This window comes from Periophthalmus magnuspinnatus, chromosome 7, assembly GCF_009829125.3.
Source record: "Periophthalmus magnuspinnatus isolate fPerMag1 chromosome 7, fPerMag1.2.pri, whole genome shotgun sequence".
NCBI classification, from domain to species: Eukaryota; Metazoa; Chordata; class Actinopteri; order Gobiiformes; family Gobiidae; genus Periophthalmus; species Periophthalmus magnuspinnatus.
This window is the reverse complement of record NC_047132.1, coordinates 6,661,209-6,678,662: the sequence shown is the minus strand read 5'-3', so window position 1 is coordinate 6,678,662 and position 17,454 is coordinate 6,661,209. Positions and strand designations below refer to the sequence as shown.

The 17,454-nt window shown below is 36.7% G+C and overlaps 1 protein-coding gene across 1 annotated transcript; it reads left to right on the top strand.

Annotated features, from left to right (window-relative positions):
* Window positions 1-5,432: 5,432 nt before the first annotated feature.
* ddx23 (DEAD (Asp-Glu-Ala-Asp) box polypeptide 23) lies at window positions 5,433-14,193 on the top strand. Its single transcript, XM_033969457.2, has 17 exons — window positions 5,433-5,509; window positions 6,021-6,184; window positions 6,545-6,661; window positions 7,276-7,369; window positions 7,452-7,517; window positions 7,770-7,908; window positions 7,990-8,123; window positions 8,342-8,454; window positions 8,535-8,678; window positions 9,235-9,460; window positions 9,620-9,765; window positions 9,843-10,020; window positions 10,234-10,476; window positions 10,989-11,140; window positions 11,625-11,733; window positions 12,220-12,394; window positions 12,966-14,193. Exons 2-17 carry the CDS (start codon window positions 6,021-6,023, stop codon window positions 13,187-13,189), a joined length of 2,424 nt encoding a protein of 807 aa, XP_033825348.1. The 5' UTR covers window positions 5,433-5,509; the 3' UTR covers window positions 13,190-14,193.
* The last annotated feature ends 3,261 nt before the right edge of the window (window positions 14,194-17,454 follow it).

Here is a 17,454-nt window from a genome sequence, read left to right as displayed (position 1 = left end):
ACATGTTAAACTTTATTTAATTTACAATTATTGTCACTTATTTGTTCGTATTATCATCATAAGCTTCCACACAACCAGGTCTTACACAGGATTAAACCCAGTAACACAGGACAAAACCAGGTCTAAACCAGGACTAAACACGTCTAACTTAGGAGTAACCCAGGTCTACCCCAGGTATAACCCAGGACTGAACCATGACTGAAGCAGGACTGAACCAGGTCTGAAACAGCTCTGATAAATATTGACCACTGCAATGACTTTTTGGATAAAATGTTCTCTGAGAGGATCCTGCCTTTCCTCTTGCATTTGTTATATAATCACTTTTCATATTTTTGTTTCTTTACTTTGTCTTTCTCTGCTCTGCTCTTATCAAGTTCACTCTGCAATACTTCCTCTTCCAGTCCAGTAAAAAGATAGGACACGACCAGTGGAATGTATGAATTATAGTGCTGCATAATACATCCTTATCACATTATAAAAGCATTTATCCTTGAACTGGAATATATTTTAGTTGGATTTATTCACGTTTGGGTACTTACTGATACTTTTGCGATAGAGGTCTTATAAATCTGACTTCTCACTTTTTCTAATATGTATTATAATGTATTTTTGCATTTAATTGTTAAATGATATTGCTCTTTTAAAAACTTCTGCTGAGAGACACAACCCAACTTGATTTAAGGACAAAACTAAATCAGTTAGATCAATGATACATTTTTTTTCTCCAGATAATAGAAGGTAATTTCAACCCAAAATAATAGTGTGGCCTATATCTGTGTAATCCCTCAGTCGTCCAGGTCTGATCCACAGCAAAAGACAAACTTTAAATCTGTCAGGAGTGAAGACGTTTTAGGATTTATTTATTATGGACTTTATGCCTATTAGAGTAAAAGAAGAAAAAATATAATAAAATGAAATATTGTGCCATTTAAAAATTTCGGGAGTTATCCACTGTGTCATGTGCCTCATTTATCACATAAGCAGATCATCAGACTGTCAGACGTGGCACACAGAGAGCTGCATAACAACACAACTATGCACGTATCAGACCTCTACTTCTTTGAGGGCGAAGGAGAGAGGGAGAGAGGGAGGGGACAGGGCAGAAGGAGGAGAGAGGGAGGGAGATAGGAGTAAGAGAAAGAAAGAAGCAATAGGGATAAGAGAGAAGGAGAGCAAGGGAGACAGAGGAGAGAGCTAAAGAGAAGAGGGGTGAGATGTGAAGAAAAGGGGGTGGAGAGACGCAGTTGAGAGAGAAGCGAGAAGAAAGAGAGGTGGGTGAGACAGAAAGAGGGAGAGAAGAGGTGGAAATATGAGGAAGGGGGTGAGAGATAGTAGAGAGAGAGAGGAGAGGGGGTTTAGAATGAGAGAGAGGATAGAAGAAGAGGAAAAGAGGGAGAGGCGGTATGAGGTGGAAGGACTAAAGAGAGGGGGGTGAGAGGGAGACCGGGTAGGAGAAGAAGCGAGAGGGGGTGAGAGGGGTTAGAGGGGTGGAGGTACAAAGCCGGAGGGGTTTGTAGTGGACCTCTCCTGCCTGGATACTGATGATGAGTGATCTGACACACATTTCCACATGTACAGAACAAGCTCTAAACAGCCGACAGACACGAGGCTCCTGAAGCTACAGACATGAGGCTCAGCTGGAGTCAAGTCTCTGTGTCAAATGAACATCACTACCCTTCTGTGAGCCTATCCTACACCCTATGTTACACTATTAACCAAAAAGGCCTCCGTGCATCAATGAAAGGGAGTACAGTATAACATATTCTTTCTCCAACATTATGTACCCAAAATGACCCCAAAAACATGGATAACGTTTCATAAACTGTACATTTTCTACATCTTAAGTCGGCTGCATTATGTAAAACTGTCTTATCTAGGTAGAGTTAGCAGCAGACACCTAGCTTGAACCAATGTAAGTAGTTTATAAAGAAACAGCAAATAAAGAACAGCAAAGGTCCCAATATAGGACCTTGAGGTATACCCACATGGATATTGAAAGGAGGACATTTCCTGGCCCACTTTCATGCACTGTTTCTACTGTAAAGAGGCAAACCAACCCATTGCCTCAAGGGAGATATTGTATGTTATATTTTGACTTTCTGGGCGCTGGATGGCAGGTCAAATACAGAGAACAATAGATCAATATACTTATAGTGGCCAAAATGTACCTCCATCCTCTAAGCTCCATGACACACCTGGGCCTCACCTGGCATATTAAAGGTGAGGTAATTAGTGCAGCAGATGTTGCGTATGTGTGGAGAAATAGTGTTTTTAGCGTGTTAAAGGAATGTATGGAAATAAAGGTCATTTGAAGTGCATCTTTTTTGAGTACTGAGTTCATTTTTAGGAAATACATGTCTGAAACATCAGCAATAACATTTGCGACCTAGTGGCTTTGTGGCACAGGGTCATCTGGCCTCTACAATCCTATAAATATAAAATGAAGTGTTTACCCTACCATGTTCTACTAAATCTTACAATAGTTGTTATTGAAGTTTTTGTTTAATTCATTTTTTGACCATAACAAACCTTGCATTCAGCAACCAGAACAGCAGAATGCTTAAAAACAATCAAAAAGACATTACAATAGCAACACAAAAATTACCCAATAAAATCTGCATTTTTTTCAGATACAATGTTTTCTATTTATTCCATTGTGCAAACATGATCAAACAGAGCCTCAAGCCCACAGGAGGGATTCACATTAATATTAAACATCAGTGGCATTGACATGTAGCCAAACCTGCAGCAAGCAGCATTAAATAAACATAAGGATTATTTGGTTAAACATGCAACATATGCAAATCCTGCTTTGAATTTTGTACCATTGTTAAAAGATTAAGTGTGACATCTTGTGCTCTCTTTCATGGATGGCTTTGTACATGTCTGATGATTTATGAATGTGTGTCAGTGTGTGTCATGTGTGTTGTGTGTACTAAACAGTTCATTATGTTTGCCAACACATACCTCTCTGCTCCCAGTGCAGGAACTAGGAATGCAACAAGGTTTTTAGTGTGGTATATTATTCAATCCAAGGTTTGATTCATTTGATAACCTGTTTGGTGGAATGCATCCCCCTTTTTCTTCATTTTTGAGGGTAAACGATCTGGGAATGATTTTGGTGGATCCAGAAAGAATTTGAGAAATTTGAAACATCGGCTTTCTTGTATCTTCCTAATTACAAATTAAGCCCTATAGTCCTGCATGATTTAAACCTTTATTTTTAGTTAACACTGAGTTTAGACTGGACATTAGTAAAGACTTGGCTTGGTTTCCAGACACCTATATATAGTTAATTCACTGACAGTAAAAGCATGTGGACTTACAAGGAAGTACTTTTTAAAATCTCAATTATGATATATTCCGTAAATAGATATTAAAAGAAAGGTTTATTTGTTTCTAATAAGACACAACAGTATATAATTTAAAAAATATGAAGAATCAATATGAGGAAGTAAGATAGCATTTTTTGATCAACTCTTTGAATGTGACTAGAATATCACTCTGAATGTTTTTAAAATTGTAATCAGGCCTAATACCGTTTTGAGATATTTGGATCTTGACACTTCCACTGAATTCAATCAAATATAACATTCTGTTCTGTTTAATCTCTGCTGAAGTTAGGCCAAGATGGAGAAAGACATCTTAAGATAAGGAGTAGTTTTATCACAACGTGCTTTTCACTTTTCTGATTATATCATTCTGTGAAAATCCGGTCACAAAATTTACTCACTCACAAGATGTAACTAACTTTTTCCCGGTGAGGATGTGTAACCACTTCTATTTTCATCTTAAATTAAATCTTGCTCAAGCACAATATTTGTTGACTCAACTCCCTGTTTCCAATCAATAAACTATTCATTCACCTGGCTCATATATAAGTACATGGCATAATTTCAATAATGGTCTTATGTCTCTGCTCATCATTGGGTAAGTTATTCCACAGTTACATCATTCAGCAGTGAGTAAAACCATCATTAACCTGTTTACCGGAAGGTATTCACAGACTCCTGTTTACTTTCACTTTTACTGTAATGCCCATGATTCACTGGGAATCTTTTTTAAATATTCCTAACTTTTATTTATAGGTGATGTGTAACAACAGTGGATTTGTTTTGCGCTTTTACAGGGAAAACCAGGAAAGTCCCACTAAAAGTCAGAATTTCCTAGCCTCAGATTCCAATAAGTGCTCCAACTTGAGTATCTTTAACAGTGCTCTATAACCCCAGGGCATTGTTATTATCTAAATATTTGCTTTTAATTCACGAAGCAACATTCAATTATATGCTTTAGTGTTCGATGTAACTAGATAGATAGAGATATTGCTTTGCCTAGAATTTTTCACAATATTGCATTAAACATCTCTCTAAATGTATGAATAAATCAAACACTTAAAATGCAGTCAACATTCCATGGGTTGAAATATAAATATGTTCTCTCCAGTGTCTCTCCTCTTTTGTATTTTTTATACCATCATCTTTGATGTTGCTGGAATGGTTTCACCTTCACAAGGGCCCCATAAATCTCTCTTGATCTCCCGCTGGATAAAACACAAGTGCAGAATAAGAATCAGCACTGGGCCTGTCTGACTTCTTCTTATTGGTCTGTGAGGATGTAGTTCATACAGTAGGGTCTTTCTTAGAGGAAAACATGTATGATTGTGTCCCTCTCTCAGATGGGAACAGAGGCAAAGCCAAATACCTCAAAGATACATTATATACAACACATACCATACCCTGTATATCAACAGTAGTCATTTTGCCTGCCTCACCTCAATGGAACACAACAGACTGATAAGATGTTGTGATCTGCTACTTTTACATGTTTTGTTGATTAAAGTACTTATGCAATATTAAACAGGGTACAGACGGCAATGTGGTGGAAGTCGAGGATCACGTGTACCACTTTACATAATCATATTTTTGGTGTAAATAAATCAATACATTTAAATAATTTTCCAGGGTCTATCCCACCACTTTGAACAAAGTTTCTCTTTTTCTGCAATTTGAGGCAACTAAGTGTCTTGCCCAGAGACACAATAGCAGAATGCTCCAGGGTGGTATTTAAACCAGGTTTCCTTCTGGTTGGTAGAGGAATAAATAATTTAATTTGAGTCTATTTTTTCATAATCTTTGTTGTAACCACATAAAGTTAGCCAATTGTGTATGTAAAAGATTCAAAACTTACACTTGATATTTTAATAGAGCTATAATAGTGCCACTCTTGTGCCCCCTTGTGTTTAATGTTGTACAAAGCAGCAAGGAATTTTATTTTAAACAGGCATTTAGGCGCTCTTGAGACCAAACCGTGAGGTCCTAACGCACTCCGCAGGGCATTTCGGGAAATGAAGTTTTACAAAAGCTTTCACTCAGAGCTTTATGCGTAAATCTATGGCTTTACGACGCTACATACTACAAGTCCCAGAAGTCCATGCGCGCTGCCACAGTATGGGATCTTTGTGAATCGTAAACACATCGCATCAACAAAGTTATTGAACAGAGATAAGAGAGTAAGCGTTAGCTTTTCTAATTTTAATAGTCTCACACTTGTTTTGTGGGTTGTAAATCTTACGTTGCATGCGTTGATGTGTCTTAAATTACTGTAGGGTTTTGTATTTGACTAGAAAGCTAACCGCGTTGCTAACTTGAAAGCTAACATCACATTGCATTCATTTGACGAGTCTGCTATTATCTTGTAATAACCTCGCTGTGTACAGTCAAATACTTTTCAGTATTTTTAACACCTGTTTATTTATTGCAAATTATTTGTTTAAAACTTACCAAAACAACAGTGAAATGTATATTGTGCCGCCAATCATGCACTAAATGGTTTAATACTGTTTATGGACAATTATTATTGTATGTATCGACAAGATGAAATTACTATGTTTTTAATGCTGCTTCTATTTTTCTTGTTGTCTAAAATTAATCTGAATTATATAAAATGATCTCTTAAGTTTATTTTGTAGACCAACAGGCTGAAGGTAAACGACAAGATTTTCATGTTTATTTTCTATTTAGATGGCAGCAGATTCCAGTGACAAAAAAGAGGCTGAATCCTCTGCCTCCAAGGACCGGGAGAGGAAACGCAGTAGGTCCAGAGATCGGGACAGAGACCGAAAAGGGTCACCGTCACGAAAGAGGCATCGTTCACGTGAGCGAAACAGGTCCAAATCTGCAGAGAGGTGAGTCTGAACTCCTCTTCATTTTGTTTTGGCTCTTGTCTTTGGAGAACAGCAAATCTACTGAATCTTTGCTCCCCTTCATGCCTTTCACAAATCTCCACTTTGGTCTTCCTCTAAACATCCTGACTGGCTTTTCTAACCACACCATCCTCTTCAATTGCATTCATTACTCTGCACATGTTCAAAATGTGATCTGTTTGCCTTATGTGATCTTTTCCCAATTCTTTACATTTTAATATTTCTTAGTGTGATTTTTACTATCTGCAGTTCTAGAGGTTATAAAAGCTTATTCTGTTTTTGAAGTCACTGTCAGTAGTTCTTTTAATTGTACAGAATAACTTTAAACATTTGCGCTTTCAGAGATCGGCGAGCAAAAGACAAAGACAGAGATAAGGATCGTGACAGAGAAAAGGACAGAGACAGAAGTCGTAAAGACAGAGATGGCCATCGACGAGACAAAGATCGCAAAAAGTCCAGGTATGAGTTTTGTTTGCAGTTGTTATTTTTTCAGATTGTGGAATATAATGATGTGCCTATTCCTGTCTAAATACAACGTCAGCTTTTTGTGCATTTATCTCACTGCTCCACATTTGACTGTCTCTTTATGTTAGGCATTGGGTTTGGCTCAATTGGGTTTTAGATGCATAATGCACTGTAAATATATTATACATATATATATGTATATATATATATGTATATATATATATATATATATATATATCTCTACAGTGCAATATGTATAATATGTTTGAACATTTTAAGCGAGTGCCTTGCATCAATAAACAGGAAACAGCTGTTGCATTTGTGTGCATATCGCTCAACATATAAACTTGCGATAACTGGAAATACAGCGGTTTATCAGAAGGTCAAGTTGGTGTTTGGCGAGAGATTATTATTTTATGTTTATATCTGGGTTTTTTTGGATACTGGAGGGCCCCCTTTGGGAGCTAGTACCCTCCTCTCAAATGGGCCGGTATAGGTCACTTTAGACAGTGCAGCCAACTCTGATCTGCTCCAAAGCGAACCAGTGAAAACAAGGCTTTTTGTACTTCTGCAAAGAGTTTTTCTTACAGCCTTGTGTTACCTTGCAGAAGTCCATCTCCTAGATCTAAAGATGCCAAAGTTAAGAAGGAAAAAGAGATAAAGACAGAGGAGGAAGAAGAGGATACAAAGAAGAAAGAGAAGGTACTGACGGGGAATGTTAAATCTAAGATGAGTTGACTTGTAAAAATGAGTCATTTGGAATTATTTGTCTTATTTTGTTCAGGTCCAACCACTTTCTTTAGAGGAGCTTCTGGCAAAGAAAAAGGCAGAAGAGGAAGCAGAATCTAAGGTACTGCTTAAAGGGGAATTTATTAATTACACAAATTTTATATATTGTTCTTTTTTGTCACAATACTGATCCTGATTTTTAACATTATATAAATATTTGATAGCCTACACATTATTACTGTCTAGACTATGCTTTTTTGCTTTTTGTTTTTGCTGAGAGCAGCTATAACAAGTAAATTTGTCCACTATCGATCTTTTTTTTTTTTTTATTATTTTGTAATTATTTACCAAATATAATTTTCCTCTTGTACAGCCCAAGTTCTTGTCTAAAGCCGAGCGAGAGGCTGAGGCGATAAAACGTCGGGAGCAACAGACGGAAGAAAGAAAAAGGATGATTGATGAGGAAAGAAAGAAGAGAAGGGTTTTTCAGGATATGGGACGGAAAATGCTGGGTGTGTATTGTAGTTTAACTCTGATAGTATAAAACAATATTATCATTACAATATTATAAACCAGAACAATGTATGTAACAGAGGATCCTCAGGAGAGAGAGAGACGAGAAAGGAGAGAGCGCATGGAGCGAGAAAATAACGGAAATGAAGAAGATGACGGACGACAGAAGCTCAGAGAAGAAAAGGACAAAGGCAAAGAACTAGTGGCCATTAAGGTAAGATTATTTATGAATTAATTACAATGGGATGGAGATGGATCACATATATTACACATAGACTCATATGTATATAAAATCTGCTACCTCAACAAACATCTTCTGAAATGCATGTGATTCTTGAATTAGTTTAGCAGTTCATATTTCAGCATTATTTGGTAAATCTTAATTGTAATTCTCCATTTATTATTATTATTATTATTATTTTTTTTTTGCAGGAACGTTACCTCGGCGGAATGAAAAAACGTAGAAGAACTCGCCACTTAAATGATAGAAAGTTTGTGTTTGAATGGGATGCTTCTGAGGACACTTCTGTAGATTACAATCCAATGTAAGTCAATAGGCCGACACTGTAGGAGAACTAACATGAGGCAAAACTAGCTAATATTTATGATTATGTATTCATTTTAGTTACAAAGAAAAGCATCAGGTTCAGTTGTATGGACGAGGATTCATCGCTGGCATCGACTTGAAGCAACAGAAGAGAGAGCAGTCACGTTTCTATGGTGATTTGATGGAAAAGAGACGCACAACAGAAGAGAAAGAGCAAGAGGAGTAAGTCTGGAATTGTTTATTTCTATGGCCACAGTGCTCATTTTTCATCACTTTGAAACTATGTGCATATGGTGTGAACATTGCTGTTACAGACCATTTCATCTTGGTTCTTGAGATTCAAATTTGATTCAGAACTAATGTTTTACTCCAAATTATTTGTAAAAACAGAAGTAATTTATTTTGATTTGGGTTGGTTGTGGTCGTTGCATGGATAATTATTTCATGTCAAATTATAATAATATATTTTAAAATACTTTTACAGGAAATGGCAGTGACAAAAGCAGAATCAGAAATAAGTTTTATTGTCACTGTCAGTGAACTGTCAGTGAAATTCACAAACTACAAAGTGCTTTGACAGCATGGTGGAGCATAAAACAATAGATAATACTAGTAAAAGCTGGTAGAATAGACTGTATATAGTAACTAAATATCGAGGGCAAAACTAGCAGTGTAAGTAATTGTAATTATGGTATTCAAGAAAATGGTTTCAGTCAGAATATATCTTTGTAAACATTATTTTCAAAACCTCACACTAAATTTTGGTATATTTTTTCAGGACAAGGTTGAAGAAGATGCGTAAGAAGGAGGCCAAGCAGCGCTGGGACGACAGACACTGGTCTCAGAAGAAACTTGATGAAATGACAGACAGAGACTGGAGAATCTTCCGAGAAGACTACAGCATCACCACCAAAGGAGGCAAGATCCCCAACCCCATTCGCACATGGAAAGAGTACGCCCTGCCTGCTCACATCTTGGAGGTCATCGACAAATGCGGATACAAGGTCAGTGTGAAGACATATTGCTGAGGGAATTTTTTTTTACAGAAGATAACGTATGCACTTAAAAGTATAAAAAGACAGAATAAAATTTATAGTATGCTGCCTTATATTTCTCAGTGATACAATTCATAATTTTTTTCCCCCTGTTTTCATAAAATCCAGGATCCAACACCCATTCAGAGGCAGGCCATTCCCATTGGACTCCAGAACAGAGACATCATCGGTGTGGCTGAGACTGGCAGTGGTAAAACTGCTGCGTTCCTCATTCCTCTACTTGTCTGGATCACGACTCTGCCCAAAATCGACAGGTAAAAACATTAAATACTCACTAATATAAATGCTGTTAATGGCTATGTATTAATCATGTTCATATTTGTGTGTGCAGGATTGAAGACTCTGATCAGGGCCCTTATGCTGTGATTCTGGCCCCCACTCGTGAGTTGGCTCAGCAGATCGAAGAAGAGACCATCAAGTTTGGGAAACCTCTGGGGATCCGGACAGTGGCCGTTATTGGAGGTATCTCTAGAGAGGACCAGGGCTTCAAACTCAGGATGGGCTGTGAGGTGAGATGTGTGATAGAAATTTATGTGTTTACATTGTCGAGATGAATATCCAATAAGAAAGCTGTATGAGGCTCACACACGTCTGTAATTTGGGTTGCCAGTTGAATAGAAACCTAAAATCACACTTTCTGAATACTGTCAACCAAAACTCCACACCTGCAGCCACCTGAATATTTCTACCTTATGAACTAACTCTTTTCTGTCTCTCCATAGATTGTAATTGCTACTCCTGGTCGTCTCATTGATGTTTTGGAAAACCGTTACCTAGTCCTGAGCAGATGCACATATGTGGTCCTTGACGAGGCAGACAGAATGATTGACATGGGCTTTGAGCCCGACGTCCAGAAGATTCTAGAGTATATCCCAGTGACCAATCAGAAACCAGACACAGACGAAGCTGAGGACCCTGAGAAGATGATGGCCAACTTTGAGTCTGGGAAACATAAATACAGACAGGTAAAGATATTTTTACTTGTGCTCAATGGCAATTATTGTGAGGAGAGACATCTGATAAGAACTCATTTATAGTAACAGAACAAACAAAAAGATTGGTGAATGGTAACTTTTTGTTTTCTTCTAAGACAAATAGTGCAAAAAGGAATTGCCTCATTTAAGTTTGTAATGAAAAGAAGACAAAATTAAATTTCTAAAAATAAAGTGATAAATTCTGTTTCAAAGTAGTAGTATAATAGTAGAATTAAACATAATACATTATATGGTTAAACTATATTAGACAATGTCCTGCAAATTGATTTTTTAAAAAGATGGACAAAATGTGAGCAAAAAGGCTCTATTAAGGCTCTAACACTGCACATCTTTCTTTCACTAATATTTTACTATATATTTTAGCTAGAGGTTTGTCATAAGATAAATTGTATATAGCATGTTTTATTTATACATTCATCATCTCTTCTGCTCTACATTTTGTCTGTTTGGCTGCTTTTATCATTATACTTGTGTCCTTGCAGACTGTGATGTTCACAGCCACCATGCCTCCAGCTGTGGAGAGGTTAGCGCGAAGTTATCTACGGCGCCCTGCTGTGGTTTACATTGGATCTGCAGGCAAACCCCATGAGAGAGTGGAACAGAAGGTCCTGCTTATGGGAGAGGGAGAGAAAAGGTACATTATGAATACATTTCCAAAGAATGTATGATTTTATATGTTACTATTTGTTAGTGAAGGAATGGGTGAAATTGCAAAACGATGTTATGGTAATATAAATTTCTAAGAGCCTAAATCATAATTAAAATTTTCTCCCATTTCTTTTTACACTTAATAGCTTTAAATAATTTAAAAGAGGGAATTAAAGCCATACATTTCCTCTGAGAGTTCACACTTCACTGTGATTGGTTTAATCCTCCTGTCACTCACACAGAGGCTGACCAATAGAGCAGTTGCTTGGAGAAAGTACAACATGAGTTTTATTAAATGGCAGCATTAAACATGGGAATTACAATATAATCTCTAAATTCACAGACCATTCTCTGACTGTAATTTATCATATTGCTAGTACTGTTACACTTTTGACATTGGGTTTTTAGTTAGAAGAAATGTTGCATTTTGTCACAATTTTTAATGCCATGAACTCTTTTTACCTTCACAGGAAGAAATTGTTGGAAGTTTTGTCTCACGGTTTCGAGCCTCCAATCATTATTTTCGTCAATCAGAAGAAAGGTTGCGATGTGTTGGCTAAATCTCTGGAGAAGATGGGGGTAAGACACTACAGCTTTTACAAGTTTTTATTTCATTTATTATTTATTTATAATCTGGAGCAGTCTTCCTGAAGATGTGAGACAGAACATCTTTCTTCTTCCTTAAAGCACTTTGAAGTACTTGCCTTTAGGGCTGCAACTAACGATTATTCTAGTAACTGACTAGTCAGCGATCATTTTTTTCAATTAGTCAACTAGTCAAATGATTATTTCTATTGTACACTGAGACCTTTTAGATACATTTTTGACCAAAAAAGGTTTAAATAAGGTCAGTCTACTCAAAATGGAGTATATATTTAACAATAAATCAGATGAAAATCATAATGAAAATCAGAAATTGTTTATTATTAGTTGACAATTTTATTTATAAAGCCACAGTATTTGTTCCGAAATTGTCTTTTCATATGCATGTTAGAGTCTGTATAGTTGTTACAGCCCTGGCTTGTACAGTAATTCAGATTCTAGTAATATATTTTTCTGTTCCAGTACAATGCGTGTACATTGCACGGTGGAAAGGGCCAGGAGCAGAGAGAGTTTGCTCTGTCTAACCTCAAAGCTGGAGCCAAAGACATCCTGGTGGCCACAGATGTCGCTGGTCGTGGTATCGACATCCACGACGTGTCAATGGTCATCAACTACGACATGGCCAAGAACATAGAAGGTGAGAGACGCAACTTTAGATTTACATTATAATGTTAAATACACAGTATTACTCTACTATGTACAGTCCATATTACATGAAGCTTTATTATTTTTTAATCATTGTTTTAGTAATAATAATTTAATGTCAAAAGTTTGTGTTCCATCTTCATGTACAGGTTTTTCCACCAAAATATCTTGCCAAATATTCACAAAGTCATCTTTATAATATAGTCCTAATTTTGACTTATTTCATCCCCCATGTTTGACTTTGACAGTTTGAGTAATAAATAAAGCTATTTACAACAATTAATCAAATACCAGGTGCTGGGGAAATTACCTACATATTTTTTTTTTTAAGTTTAAAGAGTTATCTTGAAATACTGTATTTTCTTACTGTGAGTGAGGTCATCAGTCCTTACATCTGACCTGCAACTTGGCCTGGTTGTGCCGCACATTGTTGCTCCATAAAAATGTTATTTGTGGAATATAAAATATCCATTGTAAAATCATTAAATAAATTAATGAATCTTTAAAACTCTGCCCATATTCCAGCTCCTGATCACTAATTCCTTATGTGTACTCTCTCACAGATTACATCCATCGTATTGGTCGTACCGGTCGTGCCGGTAAGAGCGGCATTGCCATGACGTTCCTTACCAAAGAAGATTCCGCAGTTTTCTACGATCTCAAACAGGCCATTTTGGAGAGTCCAGTTTCCACGTGCCCCCCCGAGCTCGCCAACCACCCCGATGCCCAGCACAAACCAGGCACCATTCTCACGAAGAAGAGGCGAGAGGAGACCATATTTGCATAACCTCCTTCTGTTTTTTTTATTTTTTATGTGGATACATTTCCACATCATTGTGTTGGTTCAGGGCTTGACTTTAAAGGTGCTCTATGTAACTTCACTAGTGAGGGGGTCCATTAACTGATTGTCTATATGGTGATGTATTGCTTTGCTTGGAATGTTTCAGAGTATGGCATTAAGCATATCTAGTTAACATTTATTCAATGACAGGTATTTTTATTGGTCAAAATATTCACTAAAAATATGCATTGTTACTGTTAGCGGGGTTGCCTCTCTGTAGATCTAAACAGTAACTTGGTTTAATGGTATACTTTGGAGTATTCTAGCTAAAACAATAAACTCCATGGAGACAAGTATGGAGCTGACCCTCCACCAGAAAAGTTGCGTGGTGGCTCTTTAAAGAGTATGAGCCCCATCGGCCCTTTTTGTGTAAATGACTTAAAATTGCAGACTTTTCATTTTTAAACACACTATTTTGTCAATGTTCAAAATGTGAAGTTGCTTAAAAGTGGTAATGATTTTGAGTCATTTTTTTTGTTTGTTTGAGACCAATACAAAATGATACATCTTTTGTACTATATGGAGCTCAACAGATCTAACCACCCCCCAGGATGAACTCCGCTTTAGGCTAACCAGCTGTGTGGTAACTAATGACCATAAGACACATCATTTCATTGTCAATATATATTTGAAACTTTATAAATCTCAAACATATAAAAACATTTAGCTTCACTTTAGTTTTCAAATATGTTTTTACAGATAGCTGTTTAGCCTCCTTTTAAAACCCTTAATATTGAATTTTTTTTATAGAGAAAATTAATGGGAAATGTATTAGAGGAACCGCACAGGACTTCAAAATGGGTGAAACTGTTGTGCTCATTTGGTAAATACATAAAAAAAACAAAAAACTTGACTATTCCATATGTACACATTACTGACTAAAAAGTGAAAAGTGTTTTGCTGGTGAATAATAAACACAAAAAACCCAACAATTAAAAGTACATAAAATGTTATTTATTTTGTCATATTTTACTGAGCAGTGTAAATCTATTCTCAAATAGAAAGCATTCTATACAGCGTCAGGCATAAAACGTCTCATTTTTTACACATTTGCCATCTGTTTTGCTAAATAGAGGGAAGAGGCGTGTCGGGTCACGCTAGCACGCTGTGGTCCGGTGGATACATGTAGGTTTAGTGCAGTTATTGCATTACAAAGCAACCATCCCAAAACAAAGTAGTGCAATAGATTTCTTTTTTCTAACTCACACAAAGGAAGTCCAGATGGTCTAAGGCGTTATTAAAGTCTTTTAATGTTCAGCTTAGTATTGCATAAAGAATAAAACATGAAACTAAACTAGAACGGTTGTAAAAATTGTGCTTCGTAAATTGAAAAACCTCAACTGCTTTACCAGTTGCTAAATTGGTCCACTTTTAAAAACGTCTACTCAAATATAGTGAAATAAGCTCATTGACTAAACTAAGACATGCGGGGCTTCAAGGATCTACTCAATAATAAATGATAAGAGTGCCGACCTCATCAGGGTGGGACTATTTTCTGTCGCTCAATAGGTTGGGTTCACATTCTTGAATTTGATGTCATAGTTTAAGAGGGAGGGTAAGAGCCTGTATCACTACTGGAGACTCATGGTTTTTGAAAGAAGTTACCAAATTATCCACAAATGTTGAGTCGGATTTTTCGTAGGTGGTTCAATACTTTTGGGATTGTACAGGCCTATTAAATTTTTTTCCCCTGATGGGAGATGAATATAATAATCTACTCATTTTACATTAATTAATATGTGCTGCCAGACAAGAAGTTGAAATTTGTGCTATTTTTTGTTTCATGTGAATATACTCTTGTAATTATAGATCTTAACTAGTAAATTCAGCATATCTCAATCTAAAAACTGCACTAGAACGTTTGTGTTCCACAGTCTGGCATTAAATGTATAGATAAATACATAGAGACAAGCAGGTAACACAGTCTCCATTCCAAGTTACAGGTCAGATGTGTGAGATCCGAGTGCTCACATTAAGAATACATGATTTTTAAGGTATTTTAGCAACAAAAACACAGAACTGAATAAATATTAGATAGATATGTTTTATGCCAAACTGTGGAACATTCCAGGCAAAGAAATAGACCCTCCACCAGCAGAGTTACATAGTACATCTTTAAACTATAGAAGTTCATAATGACATCTTGTGAACCCAACCTACAGTCCACCCTACAACCAGCTGTTCTTGAGGTTAATTGGTCAAATAATGCGACCTGTCTTTAGTAATAGTTTAGAGTGAATAGCCCCAAAGACAAGACTATCACTACAAGACAACATGGAGAATCAGGATCAATGCATTACTAAAATACTTAACTGGAAAAAGAAACAACCAGGTTTCATGCAACACTTGCATAGATTTTTTCATTTTTTTTAAATCATGCTTTTTTTTCAAAATATATTCAACACTAAATAGAGATTCCTGTGACATGGGAGCAGTTAACCAGTCTCTCCTCACTGTTTCATTCATATAGTGTCAATAACAGACCAACTTCATTCTTCATAATGCATTTATGGAGCAGGGGCGAGCTGATGTGTGTGCTACTGCTGAAGTCCTGTGAAAGACCACCACTAGAGGGCGCAGCTAGGCCTGTCACAATAATTACTATACTGTTCAAAATGACTGAATTTTGGGGGTGTTTATCGTGTGCACATTTAATTCCACTAGTGTGAACATTTCACTACGTTTCCTGTGCATTATGAGCTTAATAATTAACCCTGAATACTAATTAATACTGATAGTGATCTTTTAGTTGTATTGTGCTATGTATTTATTATTTTTATTATTTTATGTTTTGTTAATTTAGATAACCATAATAGTTTTCTAGTTTTAGACATGCTTTAAGGTTACAATCAGAGGTGTGACCAAGTCCTCATTTTGCAAGTCTAAAGTCAAAGACAAGCAAGTCCTAGTGAAGTCCCAAGTCTTAGTCTATTTGATCAAGTCAGGTCTCAGGTCATCATAACAGTGACTCAAGCCTCCTCGAGTCCAAGTCACAACTTTCAAGTCCACACCTCTCGTTACAGTACAATTAGCATATAGTGTTCTCCAATATTATATTATATTATATTTGCTTTATTATTTTCTTCTGCGGTATATTTAAAATGTGTTATCTGGACAGGCCTAGTTGCAGTACATTTTTTCTTGTTTACATGAAATGCCCAGTGAGTTTGATGGAGAACACCTGAGGATCTGTCTTGGTAAAACTAGAGTTCACACATGCCACATCAAAACTAGGACTAAACCTAGAACTAAACCTGCACTAGTCCAGGACTGGAACAGGACTAAACCAGGACAAGTGTGAACAACGCACCCTTAATAACTGTCACTGTTTAACTGTGGTTTACCCCAGTATGTAAAAACATGTTTGATAATCCTATGGTTCACTTCACTGTGAGACCCGGGATGCTACAGTGCGTAACATGCTACAGTGGGTTTGGGTGGAGACTTGAGATGAGAGGTGGGGGGAGTAGAGGGAGAGGTGGAGGTGCAAAGGCATGCAAGCGTATACATTCTCTGAAGCGTCATAGACGAGCTGTGTGCTTGGTTTACAGTACAGTATGTGAAGTCAAATATACAGTGTGAAAAGTTGAAGGGAGTGATATATGTTCTACTCGACACAACAGCAGCGCTTCTCAAACTGTGGGACAAGGACCGCTCTGGTGCTTTAGTGTTTGCTTAAAGATGCACTGTGTAACTTTCTGCCATCTACTTGACGCTGTGGAGTTGTTACTGCTTTGACTGGAATATTCCACAGTATGGCCTTATCTATCACCACCAAGCCAAGGTCAGATCTGTGGAGAGGCAAGCCCACTCACAGTAAAAATGCATGTTTTTCAAGATATTTTTAAGCAATAAAACCTCCTGTAATATAATGAATTCAAGGTATGTTTAATGCCATACTATGAAATATCTCAGGATAACTATAGCATTTCCATGGAGACAATCAGGTGGCAGATAGTGCACCTATAATTTAATATAATTTTATGCAATTTTTTGTCCTTCTTTGGTTTAGGACAGTAAAAAGGCCAATAAAAAGAAAGTGATATTTATGCACTTACATCCGTCACATTTGTGCAATACTTGAAACTCCAAAAATCAACACTATTATGAGTATGTTTCTGATAAAATGCAAAATATCAGAGTTTTCCTTTAGCTGTATTTTGACTGCTGTTTTTTTCCTTGCTTCATAACAGCTATTATTATCAGGTAGA

Coding starts and splice junctions, on each gene's coding strand:
- ddx23 (XM_033969457.2), top strand. CDS start 6,021: ATGGCAGCAGATTCCAGTGACAAAAAAGAGGCTGAATCCTCTGCCTCC. Junction 9,461..9,619: donor TCGACAAATGCGGATACAAG/GTCAGTGTGAAG, acceptor CATAAAATCCAG/GATCCAACACCCATTCAGAG. Junction 9,766..9,842: donor ACTCTGCCCAAAATCGACAG/GTAAAAACATTA, acceptor TTGTGTGTGCAG/GATTGAAGACTCTGATCAGG.